This window comes from Xiphophorus maculatus, chromosome 12 (assembly GCF_002775205.1).
Source record: "Xiphophorus maculatus strain JP 163 A chromosome 12, X_maculatus-5.0-male, whole genome shotgun sequence".
NCBI lineage: Eukaryota > Metazoa > Chordata > Actinopteri > Cyprinodontiformes > Poeciliidae > Xiphophorus > Xiphophorus maculatus.
This window is the reverse complement of record NC_036454.1, coordinates 44,310-67,093: the sequence shown is the minus strand read 5'-3', so window position 1 is coordinate 67,093 and position 22,784 is coordinate 44,310. Positions and strand designations below refer to the sequence as shown.

Here is a 22,784-nt window from a genome sequence, read left to right as displayed (position 1 = left end):
AGTCACCATCACAACGGTAAACTCACAGGGAAGATAAAACAGCCTGCATCTAACGGGTCATAGATTCCAGGTCAGCTGAGCAATGCCTGTCAATAACTGTGGCATTTGTGCACCAACTGTTGTTCACAGATGCAGGTCTCTGTGATCAGCAAATTGCAACTGTCGAGTACCAGTCTGTTTGCTGCCAACTGAAGCTTGACCCTCTCTGTAATTGTGCCAAGACACCAGCCTGGCATCCCCGCTTTTTTCTTTCATTTTGCCACCTCTTTTGCCTGAACATTAGGATGGATGGATCTACGAAAAGACTGGATTGTGATCCATGTTCAGCAGTATGTTGTGCATATCTATAAAGTCCTCGGTTATGTACTGTTTGCTCCATAATCCAATGCGGAAAAGATCTTGTTGACTGCAGGAGATCCTACCCATATTAGAAAAAATGAGACCATAAAAAACACAGACAATGAGAGGAGCTCCAAGCTGCTGCATCTGTGTGGGCCACCATGGAATTGTTGTTGTAATAGTTTGTTGCAGTTACCCTCTCGTCATCAACCGTCTTGAAGGTAGTCTGTCAACCTTAAACATATGATTCTTTCCACAATGAAGTCAATTAGGCAACAAGGCGAACTGTCATTTCTCACTTTGGTGGAGGAAATCTGACCTGACAGAACAAGGTAAACGTCTGTGAGTCTTCACAATACTGTTTGCCTGACTGCTAAGCCAGAACATAAAAGAGAAATCTTACAAAACCCAAATATTTACGGGGAAATATACTGGTTGAGATGTTGGTTTTTAATCAGACTAAATATGTTTTTGAACATATTGAAGTTTTTGAAGTTTCATTTGTTCCCACATTTTCTAGATAGTTTCTTTCCACAATGAAGTCAATTAGGCTTCTGTCATTTGAACTGTCATTTTCTCACTTTGGTGAAGGAAATCTGACCTGACCTGTATCTTCTGGATACAGTTGGTACAGTTTGCCATCTTAAAATACTAATAAGATCTGTATGTCACTATAATTTTTTAGCATCAAAGTCCACATTCCAACTGATTTTACATAATTGGAAATTTTATCATTATTGTTATTGTCAGTCTCTCTTTTATGCACTAACACGTTCCTTCTGCTTATCAATACATATTTTTTCTACTCCAACTGCATGTTCTGACTCTCACATTGTCAAGAAAAGTGTTTATGTCATATATTTTTCAACACGAAGCTTTGCATCCCTTCACTTTTCCTTCATATTTGTTCTTTCCAGGATTTTCCAAACCAGTTCTACAGACAGCCTTGCAGCTTTCATGACACCTTGAGGTGAGTTCCGGCAGTAATCAGGCCGGTGTGTGTTTAGAGGTAGTGAACTCGGGTGTGATAAACAACAGTTACGTTTTAATGGGGAGGGGGCAGCAATCAACTTTTCACACAGGGCTATGTAGGTTTTTTTTTTCTGAGATTATTTACAAACATCTTCCTTTAAAAGCTAAATTAAAAATTTGTGTTGTCATTTACTACTGTAATTGTTACGACTGGCTCAAAGTCACAACAAAACAGGAGGCCATGCAGTGGTTAAAGTGCATAAAAAGGAATATTTATTAACAAAAACTACAATGGATTGTGGATGTCAGTATCAGTGGTGGTTGGGTGTGTTGTGTGAGTGCATATGAAAGTGTTGAAATGCAAAAACAAAGAAACAAACGCAAAAGGAGGGGAGCTGAGGCCTGGCAACTAAACACCACAAGCATCAAGCGGCAGAGCGGACGCCAAAGGTGGAGACAGCCAGACTTAAATACTCTGCGCTCCAAATCAACAGACCAGCAACACCTGCAAAGGGGAGGAGCACAAGGGCAAACACCAAACACCTGCAACCCAGCCCTCAAGACCCAGGGCTGTAACACTAATATTTAAACTGGTTTGATTTCTGAAACACTTGAGTGTGACAAACGTGCAAAAAAAAAAAAGGAAATCATAGAATGGGACAAACACTTATTCACATAACTGTGTTAATTCTGCTGTATGTAGATTTCAAAATTGTTGTTTTTCTCTAATTCACAGATTCTGTTTGATAAATTTATTCATTTATCTGTCTTCCAGAGTCTTTGTAAGGAATAGTCAGTGTCCGCTGGTATTTATAGTGTCTGGCTCTCGAAGTGGAGAAGGCAGCTTATGGTCTCTTTTCCCCAAAGAGATTCAGGAGGAGCTGCACATGAGCTGCATCAGGTTCAAGTTATAGACATTATTGTTTGAAATGTATGCCAGGGAATTATCTCCAAATTTTGTCACAAATAAATAGTTTGGAGAGCATGTTTATTGTCAAACAATAAAAATGAAAAGTAAGCTTTGCTCTTCTTCTTAGCTGCTTATTAATTCTAATAAACAATATTTGGAAATATATTGCAAAATATATTGCACAAAATGCAGCTGCTTGTAAGTAATTATTTGCTTTATGTCAGCTGAATTATTGTTTATATTACTGCCTAATTTAAAAGACATAAATAAATTCTAAAATTTACTGTATAAATAGATACTCATTTATTTTAAAAGTAATTCCAGTATGCTGTCTCCATCGGTTCTCGTTGTTACATAAGTTTGAAAAACAGAGCAGCAGAACCACATTGTTGTTCTCAGTCTCTTTCTCTCTCTCAGGACTAAATAAATGTGACTAAACACAGCAAATGTAGGGACAGGTAAGCAGAGCACAAAGACAGAATAAAAAGAAATGTGGTGGCTGAATGGGGCTATTATTTTAAATGCAGCAGCGCACAAAAAACTAAAATTGCCATCATTCTTTATAGTCAAAGGGGAGGCAAGGTGCTGTCGTTTCCTTCTGCAGTTGACTCTTGAACCATCAACTCAGCAACCTAATCGACAGGTTCTGGCCACACCACAACCTTGAAGTTTGTGGTCTCAAAGGAGGCGCCTCTGCCCCCGTCAGGCTGTAAGCTGCCTCATTCCTGTCACTGCTGGCTATGAGTCGGTGGCCCATTTTTGACTGCCTGTACCGTTTGGTTTTGTTTTGCATCTCCTCAACACAAACACAATACATATAAAATATATATAAGTATATTTAACTTCACACACACATTAATGCAGATGCAGGAAAATTATTAATCAAATATGACCCTTAATATACATAGTTTCACATTAAAGCCATTATTTTATCTTTTATCTCTATCTATTATCCTTCAATGATGTCCAAATCAATAAATTCAATGAACCTGTTTTTTTAGCTGTGAACACTCTGACTTTAACATTGAGGGAAAGCTGTCACTAACATTAAGCAAAGTTTGTATTTCATTATAGTTGGGTTTCAACACGTCTATTTTGCTGTGTATGCAACAATGATTGGAGTAGGCAGTGAAGCAGTGTGCACCAGAGCACTCCGGTGTTTCCTTAAGACTCATTCTTGTCATTTGAATTCTAAAATGCAGGTGTCATCTGCAGTTTTAGAAATGGCCAACATTGTAAGATAACATTTTATGTTAAATGGTAGCAAAACAAAGGAGATTATTGTGGAATTCCAGAGAAATAGTAGCTATTTCCATTATGGAGTTGCATCTCCAGCACCCTGTTGCTATCATGCTAGCACCCTGTTGCTGGAGATGCAGCAGTGATGTTAAAACTGGACAAATTCAAAATCAATTATATCGGATACAGAAAGGGGCAGCAGACTGTTCTTTTTGAGGAAGCTTAGAGCCTTCATTTTTGGCTGCGTTGTGTAAGTCTCTTGTGAAGAGTACTCTCTTCTGCCATCGTCTGTTGGGGTAGCAGCATCAGAGCCAGAGACTTAAAATTGCTAACCAACAGGATAAAGAAAGCTAATTCTGTTCTGAGAACCACTGTGGAAACACTGGTTTCCACACTTCATAAAATGAACAATGATTTGCACCATTGAAAAATCCTGAGCACCTTCCTCATCAGACTGTATTACAAGAGAGTGTCCTCAGTCAAAGGCTTCTTCAGATTTGTTGTAATGCAGACATACTCGTAGTCCTTCCTGCTCACAACATAAACAACAACCCTTTGAAGAACCTGGGATAGTATGAGTTACAACATTTTCCTTTTGGGACTAATGAAGGGTTTTTCAATTGGATTGAAAAGATGCTGCATTCAAACATATTTTAGGGGCTGTTTGATGCTTTTAAAGGAGAAACTAAATGTCCTATAAAATCAGATTTTAAGTGAATATTTCACTCATATTGACTTAAATCATGTAGTTATTTGAATGGAGTGTTTGCTTCAGTCAGTTATCTGAATGCAGCATGTAAATCAACGTCTACAGCAAAACAACGTCAAGCTGGCCCAAAAGAAATTTTAGGTTTTGTAATTGGATGGATAGATGGATGTTTCATTAATAAACTAAACATTTAAATAGAATAAATGCCTACTTTTAATGTTATTTTATAATTAGTTAGTTATTTAACCAATATTGCAAAGCAATATAGGTGATATGCTAAATGAGTTTAAATGGTGGTGATATTGTACTTTTGTTCTTTTACTCCAGTGCAGCTAGTAGAAACAAAATACGTTTGTGTCAGTTTTCTTTTGTTTAATTTAAATTTAGAATATTTGATTACTATCATGCTAGATTCACAGTAACATTATATTATATCATTCACTTCAGTTTTAATCCTGTTCCTGCAACAACAATGATGAAGGTTCTGAAAAACATTGTATACATGGAGGCAGAAAAGGTGAGATAAAGTGTACAAAAGTAAGTTGGGTTTTTTTTCCTGTATTATCTGCCTAATTAAATATTCTTCTCATTTTCAGCAGAGTCATAAGAGTTTGTATGTTCCTGAGAAGGCAGAACTGGAAATGCTTTGTTCAGGATCTTCTGGAGACATACGAAGTGCTATTAATAGCCTGCAGTTTTGCTGTCTCCTGGGTAAAGTTATGCCACATTCCACTCCATGACACTTATGCGATCAAAAATGCAGTTGTACAAATTTAAAATCAATTATGTTGCAAATGAATATTTGTGCTTTTCAGGACAGGTCAACTTATGTTATTTTTCTAATGTTTTTGAAAATTTGTCAGAAAAAGGATTGTGTACATTGAGGAAACCACCTGCAATGTCACTGAAAAGAGCTGCTGCTCTATCAAAACAGAAGGGGAAACGAGCAAAGTCAGCTAAGGAGCAAGAAGAGCATCAGGCTATTGGTGGGAAAGATGTTTCTTTCTTCTTGTTTAGGGCACTGGGAAAGATTCTACACTGCAAACGTGAGTACTAGCTATAAAGTGGCTTGAACGTTTGGCACCAGAATTATTCAATCAATCAATCAAATTTTATTTGTATAGCACATTTCAGCAGCAAGACATTTCAAAGTGCTTTACATCATTACAAACACAGAATCACAATGCAATATAGAATCAATCATTAAGTCAAGTTACATCAATAAATTTGTAATTGATTACATTTCAAATACAATTCTAAACAGGTGGGTTATTGTACACTGATTGGGCAGCTTTGGTATTAAACTACCACTTGTTTGGAACACTGTGGTGGTGTAGGGTATAGAGTGTGTGAACCATGTAAGGAATAAAAAGTAAGAATAAGATCATTCTTATTTGTACAACTACTTTCATTGATAATTATTTACACAATTGGATACAATTTTTCATTGATAAGTTTATTTTCAATAAAATTCCTCCAGCTGTAGACAAAAATATACAATTTAGAGGTTTTTTTTTCATTTTATTGATTTTATGTTGTGCAAAATGATAAATTTGGTAGATTTAATACCCAAATGTTATGTCGTAAGCAGGAAGACCTACAATGAAAATCAGCCCTTTATGTGACCCGATTCCCTTTTATGAAGTAAAATGTGTTTTCAGTCAGAGGCTTCTTCAATTTCAATTGAAGTAAGTCTCTTGTAATACAAGAGATTATCCCTGTCCACAGCCATCAGTATTTGCAATAACTATTTAAATGTTTAATAATATGAATTACAACAACATTTAATATCCCTGTGGGATTAATAAAGTATTTTTGAATTTATGTGAATAACATAAATTGGTCTACAGTTGAATCTGAATTGAAAGAGTCTAAAGATTGTGGTACAGTCTGTTTAAGTCAAATGATGTGACCAACAGGTGGAAATGGTGACTGTCCAAATGAATCTAAAGGTGCCTCTGGTCTTGTTCTGCCATTTCACCTTTTGCAACATCATAGAGAAGTATTACTCGTGCAGCCCGAAGTAAGGTTCTTTTTTCCCCACTTTATTTAATTTGACAATGATCTGGGTGTTATTCTGTTCATTTTGATTCATTTTTTTTGTTTATCTTTTTATTTAGTTGGTTGTTGAGCGTTCAGAAACTTCTGGAGAGTTTTTCACCCTATGCCTCCATCAGAATTATCTGGACTTCTTCTCTGACATAGAAGATGTGGACAGAGCTAGCGAGTACCTGTCTGATGCAGATCTTCTCACAGGAAATTGGATGGTTAGTCCTTAAATAGATAGTATAAACTAATGGCAGATTGATAGAATATAAAAAACATACAGCTAAATACAGTACAGACCAAAAGTTTGGACACACCTTTTAATTCATTGAGTTTCCTTTATTTTCATGACTATTGACATTGTAGATTCACACTGAAGGCATCAAAACTATGAATAACACATGTGGAAATATGCACTAAGCAAAAAGGTGTAAAACAACTGAAAATAGCCCTTATATTCTAGTTTCTTCAAAGTAGCAACCTTTTGCTGTGATTACTGCTTTGCACACACTCTGCATTTTCTTGATGAGCTTCAAGAGGTCGTCACCTGAAATGGTTTTCACTTCATAGGTCAACCTGCCCTGTCAGGTTAATAAGTGGGATTTATTGCCTTATAAATAGTCATGAAAATAAAGAAAACCCATTGAATTAGAAGGTGTGTCCAAACTTTTGGTCTGTACCGCTTATATATAGGTAGACATACACAGTCAGCCACTCCAACTGGATTCAATAAGAAACATAAACAAATTGCGTTGTATAGATTGAAAAAGTGTAGAATGAAACTATCCTAATTTATACAGTGGGTATGGAAAGTATTCAGACTCCTTTAAATTTTTCACTCTTTGTTTCATTGCAGCCATTTGCTAAAATCCGGAAAGTTATTATTTCTCATGAATGTACACTCAGCATTCCATCTTGACAGAAAAAAACAAATGTAGAATCTTTTGCAAATTTTATTAAAAAAAGAACACATGGTCATAGTTCTTTTTCCTGGCCAGCAGGTTGGAAGGAAATGCTCTGAGCTACAGTATGTCTCTGTTCAAGGCTTACTCAAAAGACAAGACTTTGGGATTCAGGTCTTTCTTTTGGAGTGGAGATCAGTTCTTACCTGATCAGCTCTGAATTTTATTGCAAGGGTGGGGGATTTAAGCAGTCATATTTCCAGCAGTGGTGTCTCCAGCACAGGGAATTCTGAGGAATTGGATCTAATCAGCCACCTTCCTCACCCTCTGTGGTTGCAGCACCCAGTGTCCAGTACATTTTCTGTAGTGAACATGTGATTTTATGACTTTTGAATAACATCCTGGACTTTGTGGAAGAATGTTGTCACTAAATTGCATTTGCAACACTCTTAGACTGTAGACTGAGAATTTTCGCAAAATCCTAGGTGCATGGTTCAGCACATCATATGAACATCTTCTTTATGCTGAGGTGATAACTTCACAACCTGTCTTTACGTTCTACTCCATTGCCCCAGGCACTCTGTCCCGGATAGCTTCATCTTTTTGGTTTGTTATCGCTGAAGAGAGCTGATGAGCTACATCCTGTCATATCTTAGTGATTACTACTTTTTAAACCTTTTCAACCAAATTCTCATTTAAATAGCAAAAACTTAATTCAAACTTCACCTTATTTCCATTATTATGGTCATTGGGGCCTGCCTATTGTTCAACACCCAATGTATTTTTGTTCCATCTCCATTAATGCAGCTCGAGCGGGTGCATGCACCACCACAATACATACATCAAAACGTGCAGCTTGATCTCGAGAAGGGAGCTATTGCTTCTATTGGCGCTTTGACTTACCATGGCGAAATAATAGGCCTCTCTCTTCACCACTACAGACTGGTACAGCGCCCACTTCACTGCAGATGCTGCGCCAATCAGCCTGTTGATCTCCTGCTCCATTTTTCCCCCATTCCTGAACAAGATCCCGAGATACTTAAACTCCTCCACTTGGGGTAGGAAATCCTCCCTGCTGAGGGTGTAGAGCTGGTCTAGCGTGCCACAACCAGGATGAAAACCACACTTCTCCTCCTGAATCCAAGGTCTGACCACTCGCCAAACTCTTCCCTCCAGGACCCCTTAATAGACCTTGCCAGGGAGGCTTAAGCATGTGACCCCTCTGTAGTTGGAGTACACTGTGCAGTCCCCCTTTTTGAACAGGGGGACCACCACCCCGGTCTGTCAACCCAGGGAAACTGCCCCCGATGTCCACGCAATATTGCAGAATTGCGTCAACCAACACAACCCACAACATCCAGAGCCTTAAGAAACTCCGAATCTCATCCACCCCCAGGACCCTGCCACCGAGGAGCTCTTTAACCACCTCAGTGAACTCAGCCCCAGAGATTGAAGAGCCTGACCCCGAATCCCCAGGCCCAACTTCCTCAATGGATGTTGGGATTGAGGAGGTCTTCAAAGTATTCTGTTCACCGGCCCACAACATCCCGAGTCGAGGCCAGCAGCACACCATCCCCACTATAAACAGTGTTGGTGCTGTACTTCTTTCCCCTCCTGAGACGCTGGATAGAGGACCAGAATCACATCGAAGCCGTGCAGAAGTCTTTCTCCAATGCCTCTCCAAACTCCTCTCATGCCCGAGTTTTTACCTCAGCAACCACCCGAGGTTGCTGACAGGCACCAACAACCAACAGGTCCAATAAGGCACCTTGACAATGGAGATGCGGAACATGGTCCTCTCAGACTCAATGTCGCCCCTCCCCCCCGAAACATGTTCAAAGCTCTCCTCCTAAAGTAGGAGTTAAAGTTCTGTCTCATGGCAGACTGTGAGTGACGTTCCCAGCAGACCCTCACAACACATTTGGACCTGCCAGATCTGATTGGTATCCTAACCCACCACCGGAGCCAACTCACCACCAGGTAGTGGTCAGTGGACAGCTCCACACCTCTCTCCGTGTGAATGTGTCCTTTGAGATTTAAATTTGATATATAAAGGACATTATGAATAAATTGATTATTCTACTGACTGTGTGTCCTGTGTGGATTGTCTGATGACTAGTTTTCAGTGTTTTAAAGATGTTGTTTTTCTTTTTAGATTCGTCACATAATAGGGGACTATGGATCTTCAGTGGCAACCAGAGGGTTGATCCACTCAAACTCTTGTCAACTTCCTGTTGGCTTCAGACCGCTGCACAAACCCAGTTGGTGTCTAGTCAACAAAAAGGTATGACCTTAGTAAAGCTAAGCTTTCAGTGGTAAATATAAATATGCAATATGCAGGGGTATATCTTCTTGGGTGGGATGATAGCTGTCACCTAGTAGTCACCCTAGCTGGCAGCGGTGAATTGAAGAAATAGATGCGGCAAATTGGACATTAAAGCTACAGTGTGTAACTTTTTTGAAGATATGTTATTTTCTTATGTTAAAAATCTCACTATGTTCTGAAAATAGAAGATGAGAGATAAACTGTGAAAAAATCAAATCCCCCTGTCTGTTCCTTTTTTCTCTAATAGCATTTATAAAAATACTCTGCTTCCGAACCAAAACCAGTCAGAGCCAGGAGGAGTGTTCTTGCTCTGTCATTCAGGGCAGTGTATTCATAGCTCACTTCCGCACAGCGCACGTCCATCTGTCGTTCAAGTAGCAGCTGTATGCTGCTGCTGTTATGCCAATGATAAGATAAGATAAGATTTATTTGTCATTGTCATCAACAGATTACAACAAGACTGAGATTTGCTCGACTCGAGTTAAGATGCAGGTTATGTGTATATACGTAATATACAAAGATAAAGAAATGAATAGTACAAAATGAGAAATAAATAGACATCAGAAGATGGTTGCAGCGCCTGGAGGTGTTGCAACAGAATTTACATTTTTAACAAAGTGGTGTCAAGAGCAGAAGTTCTTATGCCTTTGAATTTAGTGCTATGATTGCCATCGGGTAAAAACTGTTTTTTAGGCGATTTGTCCTGGTTTTTATTGCTCTGTATCTCTTACCTGATGGCAGCAGCTGGAAGAGACCATGGCCAGGGTGTGAAGAGTCATTTAAAATGTCCAAAACTTTCTTGTGGAGCCTAGAAGTGTAAATCTGTTCCATAGTGGGGAGGGGGCAGAATATGGTTCTCTCTGCTGCCCTAACAACCCTGTGGAGCGCCTTCTTGTCCGCGTATGTGCTGCTGCCGTACCAGACACACAGACTGTACATGAGCACACTCTCTATGGAGCAGTGATAGAAGGCCTACAGCAGGTCTGAGGGGAGACGGTTCTTCTTGAGTATTCTCAGAAAGTACAGTCTCTGCTGTGCCTTCTTCAACAGCTGGCGAAACAAACCAACAGCCTTACAGGGAAATGTCTAATTTCTGGACTAGTACCTGGTCCAAAAACCAAAACAAGTAAACAAAAGAAGACCTACAACGAAAGGCAAGCTTAAAAAAGAAAATTAGACAGAGCCTGAAATAAAAGGAGGGTGCATCTGAGCCATGTTTCAAAGGCGAAGGAAGCTATGAGCTCTCAAAGGATTCAAAATGGATCTAGCTAGCCACATCTCTGCTTAAAAGTAAGTATTTCTGCTTCATTTGCTTTACTTTTTATTTTAAAAAAGCAGCTAAGATACAATTGCAGTGTCACTGGTGATGGCGCAAATATAACATTTCTCTGTAGCTTGATGCAGCACTGTAAGAAAGTTGTAGCTAGATGGTGATTCATTTTAACATTACCTTTTAACTCAACCTCAGTACAAATATTGGTTCATACCTACATTTATTTGTCCCAATGTATTTTTTTGGACCAGAATTAAATGCATTTGGATTTGGTAAAATTATTTTATTGTGGGCTGCGCTTTCAAAAATAAACAGTAAATGAAATATTATGGGAATGTTTGCAACATTTGCACTTGAGTCGCAGTTTATAATCCTGGATGTAATAAAGTTTTGTCTCTCATAATACCCATATTTTAACACTATTTCAGAGTTCCTCAGCACTGAAAATGTGTGAAACATCTTCTACAGAATATATTTGTTTGCAGATTATTTTCACGAGTAAATGTTGAAAATGCAGTAGCAATGTGTAGCCTCAGCAGCTGTGGTTACTTATGTGATATAAAATAGTACAATTTTGTGGAAATCATTATGATTTTCTGGTACCATGTTGAGCAATGAATGCTTTTTGACTTTCTGAATCTTCAATAATGCTTTGAACATGTATTTTGGTTATCAAATAAAACATATGGGAACAGTAGAACGTTGTGGAAAAAATGCAACCACTGTAAAAAAAAATTACATTTAAAATTTTTAAGTATAATTATAAACTTTTATGTTCATTTTCTAATTTAGGACATGTTGACAGGCTTTTTCACCATGTTACAGGAGAGAACTAGTGGCCCCTGAATGCCTGTCAGCCTTGGCCCCTGGAATTGGCTAAAGGAGGTTCATGTTGACTCCTTCGACTTACAGCCATAAGACCAAATGACCAACGTCAGCATGGTGAGCTGCCCGGTGTGCCAGCTCCCACCACACAGGAGCTATTGGAAACACAAGTCAGCAGAGGCCTGGGTAAGAAGTAAATGTTTGGATCAAACCATCACTGCTACATGTTACCTTCCCAATGAAAACTGGGAAATTAATTGTAATTAAAAAAGGTAGGCCTCATTGGGCAAGACAGAATTATATTTTTCATTATAAATATTTTTAACATACATGTTTTCTTCCTCTTTGGGATATATTAATTTGTGAATCAAAATGTCTGGCACATCTAATTATTTATGCTCTTTCAGCAGGTCATTGCAGCAGACACAGAGGCACATGAAGGAATCATCTGTCATAACTCAAAATGTTCACATATTTATATCTGTAGAATTACTTTGCTACATAAGATGATTTATTTTACACATATGGAAAATAAATTTTTTAAAGATGTTACTCCATGGCTGAGTGAGATTCCTTGACTAATAATATCCTTGTATGACTAATATAGACCCAGAGATTTTCATCAAGTTAATATTTATTATTATAACGGGTACTTCAGAAATGTGTGTGGAAAAGTTGTCCTTTTGTCTCAAAAATGGGTATTTGAGAAAAAAAGTTTAAACCGTTTCTTGGGAAGTATTTATAACAAATGATTTAAGAATGCTTTGAATAAGTACAATATTTATATGCAGACATAAAGCATTAAAAAATTTAAAAGCACACAACACTGAAGATTCTGCTTGAAATAAATCCCCTGTATTGCCCTTAAGGACCTGGAAATCTTATACCAGCTTATGATTCTGCCGTTAGGAGAGGTAAAACCATCACTAGACTATCAATAACTGGACACATTTTACTAAACTGTGTTTTTAAACATCTTCAATGTATCAAAAATCATGCTAAGTTGTTATTTTTAGACTTCTTATCGGCTTTTAACACAATCCAGACTCATTTTAATAAACTTAACAACATTCATTGAGATTTCAAAGTGGTGGGCTGGATTCTTGATTTTTTTGACATCCAGAACGCAGAAAGTCAGAGTGAATGGATGCATGTCTAGAGAGATGTCATTGTAAGGCTGCCTCCTTTCCTCTCTTCTTTACATTTTGTATACAGACCATTGTCGTAGCCGGCAAGATAACAGCTTGATATTAAACTTTGCAGGTGATTTGCTGATAATTAGCCTTCTACATGATGATGAACATGCCCATGGCCTTGTGGTCGATGAATTTGATGACTGGTGTGATAAAGCTTTTCTTTTATTAAATGTACAGAAAACAAAGGACGAGCATTGATTTTTGATAGAAGCCCCAAAATCAAACAGCAGTTTTCTGCTGTCTCTACAGTGGAGATAGTGGAAAATTACAAATATCTTGGGACTATTTTGGATAATAAGTTAAAATTGATCTGCCATTCAGAGTACCTGCTAAAAAGAGCCACAAAAGATTATTTTGTCTAAGAAAGCTTGCGACGTTTCAGGTTAATGATTACCCTATTTTATGGATCATATATTGAATCTGTGCTGACTTTTTCCCTCCTCTGTTGGTTGGAAAATCTTAGTATTAGGTCAAAAAATGCCCATAGCAGAGTAATACATATAAGTAATAAGATCTTAGGAGTTAAACAATGCTCACTTACAGAATTGTTCAATAGACAAATTATAAGGAAAACCATTCCTGCTGCCAGATCTAACCCTTTACATGCAGAGTTCCAGTTTCTGCCTTCTGGCCTCTGGCTCAGACTTTTTAGTATAAAAAGTAACAGGTACAAGTTCTCTTTTGTTCCTACAGCAATTTCTCTTTTTAATGCAGGACAAGGACCTGATTATTAGTGTTTGTAGTAACCGTCGGTCAACAATGACATACACTGCTGTATTCTTCCCATTATGTATTGATTTATATTTGATGTCTTTTTTGGTATGTTTTATTATTTTTATTTTTTTAAACTTTGATACTTCGTCCTTTAAGTTTTTATACTTGCTGTAACATCACTTGCCCATTTGGGACACGAATAAATCTGAATCTGAATCAAAATATTTATATGCAGACAGAAAGCATTAAAAATTTTAAAAGCACACTCTGCCTGATGCTCCATGGACACGGCGTCCTCTTCTCCCCGCCCGGCGCTGTTTGTGTAAATCCTTCATGGGAGCCCATGGACTCCATGACAAAACTCTAGTCACAAAACATACAGATGAAATGTCACATCGTGCAAAGTGAAAAATGTAAATTGCAAATTCACTGGCTTGACATGTTGCCTAGATAATAGCAAACCTTCTCTAACTGACTGCTTTTATATAAGCTAACTACCTATTTATAACTTATAACAAGAGTTCAACGTTAAAATATGAACTGACATTTTTAATGTAAAGTATAGTGTTGATACCTACCGATGCCATAACTGTTTATCCGTAGTGGAGCCTTGTTTACTAGCCTGCGTGTTCACGCTAGTTATTATTTACTAATATAAGAGAAATTCATCCTCTCTTGCATCTTGGCAGAACTGACAGAAAACAAACTATTTATAGATTTACATCCAGGAGAATACATATTGTATGAATCAAAACATCAGCAATTTTCTCAGCGTTAATTTAAGCCATATGTGATAGAAATCGGATAATAAATTGTGGTGCTACGAATATTTTTGTGCTCATTGTACATTGAAACAGTCTGGTTTTGTGGACATGACTCGATGCATACTAGTGTTGCATCGTCACAGCGGCTGTAGCCGCTGTCCAGTCCAGTCATGTACGTATATCAATGGACACCAGATGGACTTTCCATCTCTTGCCTCGCATGCATATTTTAATAGATACACCATTAACAAGTATGTTGTTTCCCAGACTCAACTACACTAATAGGATTATTTTATTTAATACTGACTAAAATTTCTGTCTCGACTACAAATGATGAATAGATGGATTTAAATGATTATTATTTTGGAAATGGTTTCATGAATATTTCAGTATCCTACAGTTTGCTATTGAAATTGGTTTTTGGAGCTACCTCACAAGTGCCTCCAAAGTCCAATCATTGTTAAACCTGTTAAGCAAAGGATAAAAGCACCCTGGGTTAAATAAAGTTAAAAGTACAAGTACAGATGTGGTTATTCTTTATTATGTTTAAATATGTACAAATCTCTGAATCAGTGTCACTGAAAACACCTATTCAGTGTGGATTCAGGATTTCCATTTACAAATACTAATAAATATTTCTTTTTACAGCACCAGGACAACTGTGTGGCTGCGCAGTCTTTGTTCAAGAGCTTCTGTCTGACTCCAGTTGGTCTACAGACTCAGTTGCTGCCTTTCCTGGCCAAACTTTCTAACCCTACAAGGAGTCAAGGTAGCACACAATGGATGCCTCACTGTTACTGTCTTTACTTTACTATAAAATTACTGTAATAACAATAATTATGATGTTTAGTCAATGGATTCCAAAAAATAACAACTACTAACTAAAATATGAAAGTGTCTTATTTAAATGTTAAAAAATGTTTAACATTTAAGCTGCTGTGCCTCATTTATCTTTCAGATCTGTGGTGTTATAGATTAGATGGTTCCTAACACCAGTGACTCCCAAGCTTTTTCTGTTGAGCCCCCCTTCTCCCCCACAAAACCTTACCCTTCACTCTCAAACACACAAAGCTCTGTCAAAAACCTATCCATTATGCTTATTGAGAATTGAAGGTTGGGAATCGATAAATTTAAAAATGTTCAATTCCTAGTTATGATTCCCAGTCGGCCGACTGTAGAAGCCGCTGAATCCCTACGAAGAAAAATCAGCTGCAGAGTCTGTACAGCAGCGATGAATAGTGTGATGATGCATCCAATTCTCAGCATAACAACTTCAGTAACGTGAAGCAGAAAACAGCATCAGCACTGTTGCCAACTTAGTGACATTGCTGCTGTATTTAGTATTTTCAGACCGCCATTAATGGAAACATTGGTGACGAAACAGAAAAGCATAGATTGTACTGCAGTGACAGTGACAGTGAGCGGTGTCTGACTGACGGTAGACTCACCCTGCAGCAGAGCAGAGCAGAGCCACTGCATTCCTTTACACATTGCAATGGAATCCCACATGCACAAAACTGCCATTGATCCTGCTCTGGATTACAGTAAATAGAATGTAAATATAGTTATTTATGTTTGCTTTTTTTTTTCACACCAAACAAAATTTGATTCACAGCCTCCATCACTGATTCACCTCCTCCACTGTATGTGCCTCTGATAATTGTCTTTTGGTTAATTTTGATATTATACAAAACTGATTTATTTAGTGTAGGTTCAGACAAGTGTATAAAGTTTGTTTGTAGTTAAAATACTTTTCAAATCACTTTTAAAAAGTACTTTATATTATTTTTGCATTGTCGATGTTGATATTCATTTCTAAACATCCTGGCTCACATAATCAAATATACAAATTAGTCGATGCTGTCATATAGAGGGTTCATTTTCTAAATGTTTTTTGAAGTATCGGATTGGGACTCGGTATTGGCCAATACTCTAAGTCACATGACTGGGACTGAGAGGCGAAATAAATTGATCTGGACGCAATAATTATAGGATTAGGGAAATAAATTGTGAACCACAGAAAATGTTTCTGGTAATTAATTAATGGTGATTAAAGTAACATCCTACTTTTTTTCCTCATAGCACAGATGGCTGTTATTCAAGATGTGGGTCAGATGTCACTAAGGACATGTTCTGGCAGGTACGAAACCTTTTTAATGCTCATGTATTATAAATTTTGTACATATTTTATAGGTCTTGGTAATCGGATGACAGCACTGACACAGAAAGCTTAAAGATAACCTAAGTAGAGTACATGCAAGATATACATGTATTTTCAAATGATTATTTAATTTACAAAGGGAAAAAACTCCTCAAACCAGCCTGGCCCCATGTGAAAAAGTCACCGTCCTTTTTGAAATAATTAATTAACTTTATTATTCCAATGGATTTACTACTCCCCCACTTGACTATTGTATATTGCAGATTAAAAATTGTTTTCAACTATATTTTTAATCAGAAAGGAAAGTTTTAAATCTGGCCTTAAAAGTACACAGAGTGTCTGAAACTGGCAGCTGGTTCCACAGCAGAGGAACCTGATAATAAAAGAATCTGCCTCCCATTCTACTTTTAGAAATTCTAAGAACCAGCAGTAAACCTGCAGCCTGAGAGCAAAGTGCTCTCTTAGGAACATATGGACCAATCAGGTCTCTGATGGTCCATAGGTTGGAGCTTAATTAAGCACTTTATATGTGAGAAGAAGAAGCTAAAATTATATTCTGAATTTAACTGGAAGCCAATAAAGGGAAACTAAAATAGGAGAAATATGATTTCTCTCTTTATGTTAAATCAGGGGTGTCAAACTCCAGTCCTCAAGGGCCACTTCCTGGAAGGACTACTTCTTAATGCTTTTGTTTGTTTTTTCATAAAACATGTGCTGGATTTTTGTGGGCAAGCATTGACCAACAGTGAGAAGTTTGGCAGCCTGTGTCTTTGTTTTATTGTACCACAGCTAAACTGTATCCAGGGTTACCAATGAAGAAAACTGAACCTGAAGGTTTCAAATGAAAACTGTCTTTGTAACGTGTGTACAGATTAAAACTGGAGAATCTAAGAGACAAAGAGATGGGCCAGGAGATCGAGGAAGAAGAGGAATTACACAGCAGGGTTGAGAAAGGTCTACAAGTCACTCAGTCCCATCTTCTTACAAACCAAGCGCTCTTGGAGGAAGAGGAAGTCGTCATAGAAGAATATGACAGTGATTGATTCAAATGCCACTGGCACTCATGTGTTGTCTTTTACTGTAAGAATATTTTTTTGTTTCTTTCATTCCCCTAAAATATTTTTAGGTAAATAAGTTTATTTTTGCAAAAATATTTGAGTTTTAGAAAATAACAAAACAGATGAAACTCAATCAATTCTATTTTGTTTTATCAAAAAGGATGTAAGAAGAATTCAGTGGCTTTCATCACATTCTGAAAAGGTTTCTTACCTCTAGTGTACAAAAGCACATAACAGATTCTACCATGACATTATTAAATAAAATGTAGTTATTAAAGAAATGCAGAACATTTGTGTGTCTTAAATTCAGTGTGCAAACCATGATTCAATTGCTTACACAACCATGGCACTGACCTCGGTACATTTCTCACTTTAAAATGTACTTTTTTACATTGTTGTGATTTTTTGGATTTTGTTGCTGTTGCTTGTTGATTAACATTTAGAGATAAGTTTCTGTATTGTTCTCATAGCTGTAGCACATATTTCAGTCTGGTTGGGATCTGAACTGTGATTCAGTTGTAACATCAATTCTTTTTTTCTGTTGTAGACTGACTGAGGTTTTCCAGATTGCTCTCCAGTGTTGGCCAAGCTTGAATACTTCAATAGCCAGAGTTGTAAAAGTCCAGGTTCTGTGTTGCAAAGCAAATTGAGATTTTAACTACCACTGTGCTGTAAAGGTAGTGAGTTGTTGCTGCATACTGGGCATTTTGGTCAGATTTGTCTACTTTTGTCTACATTTTTAGGCCATTGTGGATCAGATACAGCTTTGCAAAATTGTTCAGCTACATTCTGTTGGAGCAGAAAACAACCAAAAGGGTTTTTTCCTTATGCTCTGTTATGTGAAGGACGATGATTGGAAAAGGTTGCAATTTCTTTTTACTGTTGATGTGAAGAAAAATTACCTGTACTTTCAGGCTTTATAAACCTTTTATTGTTTTTGTGACAGTAAAATATATATTTTTAAAATTGCATAGTTTTATAAAAACAAAACTGCATTGATAAATTTTCATAATGAAAACTCTAAGATGAATTCTGGTGTAGAGATTTTTACGTTTCATAATGTCTTCACAAATGGCATTGACAACCAAATAGACTTTCAACTTAATAGACATTGTTTTGTAGTTCTGTTGTCATTTACAGTACAGTAACAAGATGGAAAGTAATTATTGTTCTAAAATTTTTGTTCCCACAATATCTAAGTAATATTTTTGGGTTAAATTTATATTCTGTATAAAAAGGTCTTGGTATATTTATGTTTTCTGATTTGCACAGGAATAAAACCATTTCAGGTGTTTTGAAATGATTTTCCATTGGCAGAAATGAAGATGTTGTGTTTGTAGTTTTTATAAAAATTTAACTAAAATTCAAATAAAGTTGAGACCAAATATGACCAGTTTTTTTTTAGAGCTGTGTTTTGGACTCTGTTCCTCATCACTAGCAAGATAAATCACGGTTTTTGCAGCTTTTAACATTTCAACTTCTACACTGGAAGTAAGTTTCTAGAAGGTTTAGTAAAGGTATAGAAAACCAACATACCCATCAAGCATGATATGCATGGAGCTGATTCTGTGAAACTCAATCATTTGCTGAAATGTTCAAAATTACTAAGTTCATTAGTGAGGTCACTGATTACAGTGAGGAAAAAAGTATTTAGTCAGTCACCAATTGTGCAGGTTCTTGCACTTGAAAAGATGAGAGAGGCCTGTAATTGACATCATAGGTAGACCTCAACTATGAGAGATAAAATGAGAAAATCACATTGTCTGATTTTTAAAAGAATTTATTTGCAAATTCTGGTAGAAAATAAGTATTTGGTCAATAAACAACCAGGATTTCTCGTTCTCACACACCTGTAACTTCTCCTTTAAGAGGCTCCTCTGTCGTCTACTCATTACCTGTATTAATGCCACCTGTTTGAACTTATCAGTATAAAAGACATATGTCCACAACCTCAAACAGTCACACTCTAAACTCCACTATGGTGAAGACCAAAGAGCTGTGCAAGGACACCAGAAATAAAATTGTAGACCTGCACCAGGCTGAGAAGACTGAATCTGCAATAGGCAAGCAGCTTGGTGTGAAGAGAACTATGGGAGCAATAATAAAAAAAAAAGGAACACATACAAGACCACTGATAATCTCCTTCGATCAGGGACTCCACATTTTGACCCTGTGGGGTCAAAATGATCACAAGAATGTGAGTAAAAATCCCAGAACCACACGGGGGGATCTAGTGAATGACCTGCAGAAGGCTAGGACTAACATAACAAAGGCTACTGTCAGTAATGCACTGCACTGCCCGGTTCTCGCATCCTGCAGTGCCAGACATGTTCCTCTGCTTAAACCAGTACTTATGTGGGCCTGTCTGAAGTTTGCTAGAGAGCATTTGGATGTTCCAGAAGAGTATTGGGAGAATGTCATATGGTCAGATGAAACTAACGTCAAACTGTTTGGTAGAAACACAACTCGTTGAGTTTGGAGGAGAGTGCATGGTGAGTTGCATCCAAAGGACACTATAGTTACTGTGAAGCATGGGGCGGCAGCATCATGCTTTGGGGCTGTTTCTCCAAAAGGACCAGGACAACTGATCCGTGTACATGAAAGAATGAATGAGACGATGTATCGTGAGATTTTGAGTGCAAACCTCTTTCCATCACCAAGAGCATTGAAGACAAAACATGACTGAGTCTTTTAGCATGACAATGATCCCAAGCGCACCATCAGGGCAAGGAGTGATGTTACGTCCACCAGGCTCGTTTTGTGGGGTAACATTAAAGGAGACCACATAAGGATTTTCTGTCTTGAAGAGAATGAATTTATTAAATTACACTAAAGAAATAAAACCTGAAATGAGAAACTAAAATAGATTAATGCAAAAACCTAGAACCAAAATAAGCAAAAGCCTAAACAAACCTAACAAAACCCAGCCATAAAATACAAACCGAACCAAATGGAGTTCTGAGGAGGCAGAGGGAAAAGCCTGCATGCATGGCAGCTATAAAGCAGCAGAGCTGCAATCACGACAAAACACAACATCTACAACCTGCCTGTCTCAAGAACCCTGCAAGGAAAAAGGGCAGAGACCCACTGTAACAGTAAGAAGCATTTCAAGCTCCAGGGGCCTCGGCTATAAAGCAAGCGTGCGTACAAAAGAATGTGCGGCAGTGGCCCCATATTTTACGCATAAGTCGGCATTTATAAAAATGAACTTTGCATCATAGTTTGCGTAAATATACACACACTTTTTCACTGGCGTAAAAATGTGCGGCACAGAAATGTAACTTTTTCTGTGAACAATGTCAAACTACAAAGTGTTAAAATTCACCTAAATACACTGAAATCTGACTACATTCAGTTATTTAGACCAAGAAGTCTCAAACCCGATGCTTTTTAAAAATGATTTTAATATTGTATTGTTTAAATGTAAATGATGAAACTGAGCCGCATTGGTCCTCAGACAATAACCAAACACGCACAAAAAATAAAGAAAATAAAAATAAAAAGATGTGAAAACCTCACTCCAATGTAAATAGTATTTTTCCTCAGTTTTTGTCTCATAAAGATGTAACTCATCGGTCTGTGCGCCGAAGCGCATGAAATGCATCTATGGGGTCATTTCATTCTGACTGAAAAAGAAAATAGGGTTGGATAAGCAGATTAACTCCAGGCAGGTCATGTTGGATTATTTTTAAGGTGATCAGATGTGGAGACAATCACACGAATATCAGTAGCTGCATAAAGGTGAGCCGCGTAAATATGGAGCTCTTTGGCTCTGATGGAGAACATCGCCAATGGAAGGATTCAGAGGGAGCGATTGATCAGAGATCATATTGATCTGCTGGGAAATGTTGATGATAGTTTATTAGTGTTTAGATTAATCCAGACTGATCATCCTGGATCTCTGAGCAAAACTTTAAAAAGGAGCCACGGTACCGGTTCAGCTGAGCTGAGTGAAGCTGACACCCCACCCAGGTCAAAAAATTCAGCAAATAGTCTGAGTGGTTAGCTGCAGTCATCCTTCAGTTTGTGAATGCGCCTTTCTGGGCAGAAAGCATCTCTATTCTGCAAATATACAACTTCTGCACGATTCTACTATTTAGAATAAACGTCCACTTTCCCGACTCAAAGGACTCTCTGACGCGCTGCCTGTCTAAATCTCGGCTGAACGCTCTGCTGTTCCAACAGTCATTTGCACTTGGATCTCTTTATTTATTTATTTAATTATTTATTTATTTAATTTGGATTTTTTTTTTCTTTAAAATTTATTATTTTTGTTCTTTCGAGGTGACCTTATGTTCACTGAAAGCATCTTTTAAATAAAATATATCATTATTATTATTATAAATACTTATACTGCCACAAACAAGGACGTTGCCATGGTTATTTCCCCACGTGGTGGGGCATTTGTACTAATTTCCGGGTATTTATACTAATTTACATATGTATTTATGGGTAGTGACAGGGCTAACCAGCAGCTGCGCTCAATTTCCCACAAATTAGGATTTATAAAGGAAAGATGCGCAGCCACGTGCACGGCTTTATACATCCCAATTTTCTTGTGCGCTGCACTTTTCTAAATTTGTCCATACGCCAAGTCTTAGTGTGAAAACTGTGCATTCTTTGATGCATGAGGCCCCAGGAACCCCTCAGTGTAATCAGTGAAGGTAGGGTGCATATTTTTGGGGCTAAATTAACCTTGAAAGGTTAGAAATTGGGTTTGTAGTGTTTCTATTGGAGAAACCAGGTAGGCCTGTTTATACAGATTGGCGTTTTGAGTCTGGATTTGCTTGAGAATAATGTGCCTCCAATGGGTGAGGTAAAGCAGTTCACTGCCACATTGCTTTGCGTGTATCCATTGTGCTTAAAACAAATAATCCACTTGTATTTTTATTATGATTAATCTTGTTTTTAAAAATATTTTTAACACTTCTGGGACTTTAGTGTGCAAGTTCCTTTTAAAATAGGAGGTTTGGCGAGGAAGGGCACAAGTATAAAACCACAATTCTAAGCGTGTTCCTGTGGTGCCAGGGGAGTTATTCGGTTCTGCTGCCTTGGAAGCGCTGCAACAAACTATTCAGGCACGGCAGACTAGACAACAGCTTTCAGGCCTCAGCAGAGGTATGCCCCCTCCTCCTCATAATCTGAGGCGCCCATCGGCTGGCCCCAGCATTCGGCCACAGCCTTGGGGTTGTGATCGGCCTGGTGGGTTTTACCCTCGTGCGGTACAGCAGAGACCCAGCAGGGACTTTTGTGTGCCGGTCCGTCAACCAACCAGGCACACCCGGGCCACAGACTTTGCCCTCGCCCTGCTACCAGGCTAGCAGTCGGATATGTTTCTCATCAGCAGCTC

General features: G+C 37.9%; 1 protein-coding gene across 3 annotated transcripts in view; it reads left to right on the top strand.

Annotated features, from left to right (window-relative positions):
* rad17 (RAD17 checkpoint clamp loader component) overlaps positions 1–18,824 on the top strand; it is a 49,178-nt gene extending 30,354 nt beyond the window's left edge. Inside the window, exons 8-19 of one of the 3 annotated variants that reach the window (XM_023343543.1) lie at positions 1,257–1,309; positions 2,087–2,212; positions 4,617–4,686; positions 4,769–4,880; positions 5,033–5,215; positions 6,089–6,192; positions 6,290–6,436; positions 9,273–9,401; positions 14,864–14,984; positions 16,298–16,355; positions 17,248–17,456; positions 17,982–18,824. In XM_023343543.1, coding sequence (XP_023199311.1) covers positions 1,257–1,309; positions 2,087–2,212; positions 4,617–4,686; positions 4,769–4,880; positions 5,033–5,215; positions 6,089–6,192; positions 6,290–6,436; positions 9,273–9,401; positions 14,864–14,984; positions 16,298–16,355; positions 17,248–17,419 — 1,275 coding nt within the window. In that variant the 3' untranslated portion in view covers positions 17,420–17,456; positions 17,982–18,824. Of the gene's footprint in view, positions 1–1,256; positions 1,310–2,086; positions 2,213–4,616; positions 4,687–4,765; positions 4,881–5,032; positions 5,216–6,088; positions 6,193–6,289; positions 6,437–9,272; positions 9,402–14,863; positions 14,985–16,297; positions 16,356–17,247; positions 17,457–17,981 lie in introns of all 3 variants that reach the window. The other 2 variants (XM_023343542.1, XM_023343544.1) reach the window with 2 other exon arrangements.
* The last annotated feature ends 3,960 nt before the right edge of the window (positions 18,825–22,784 follow it).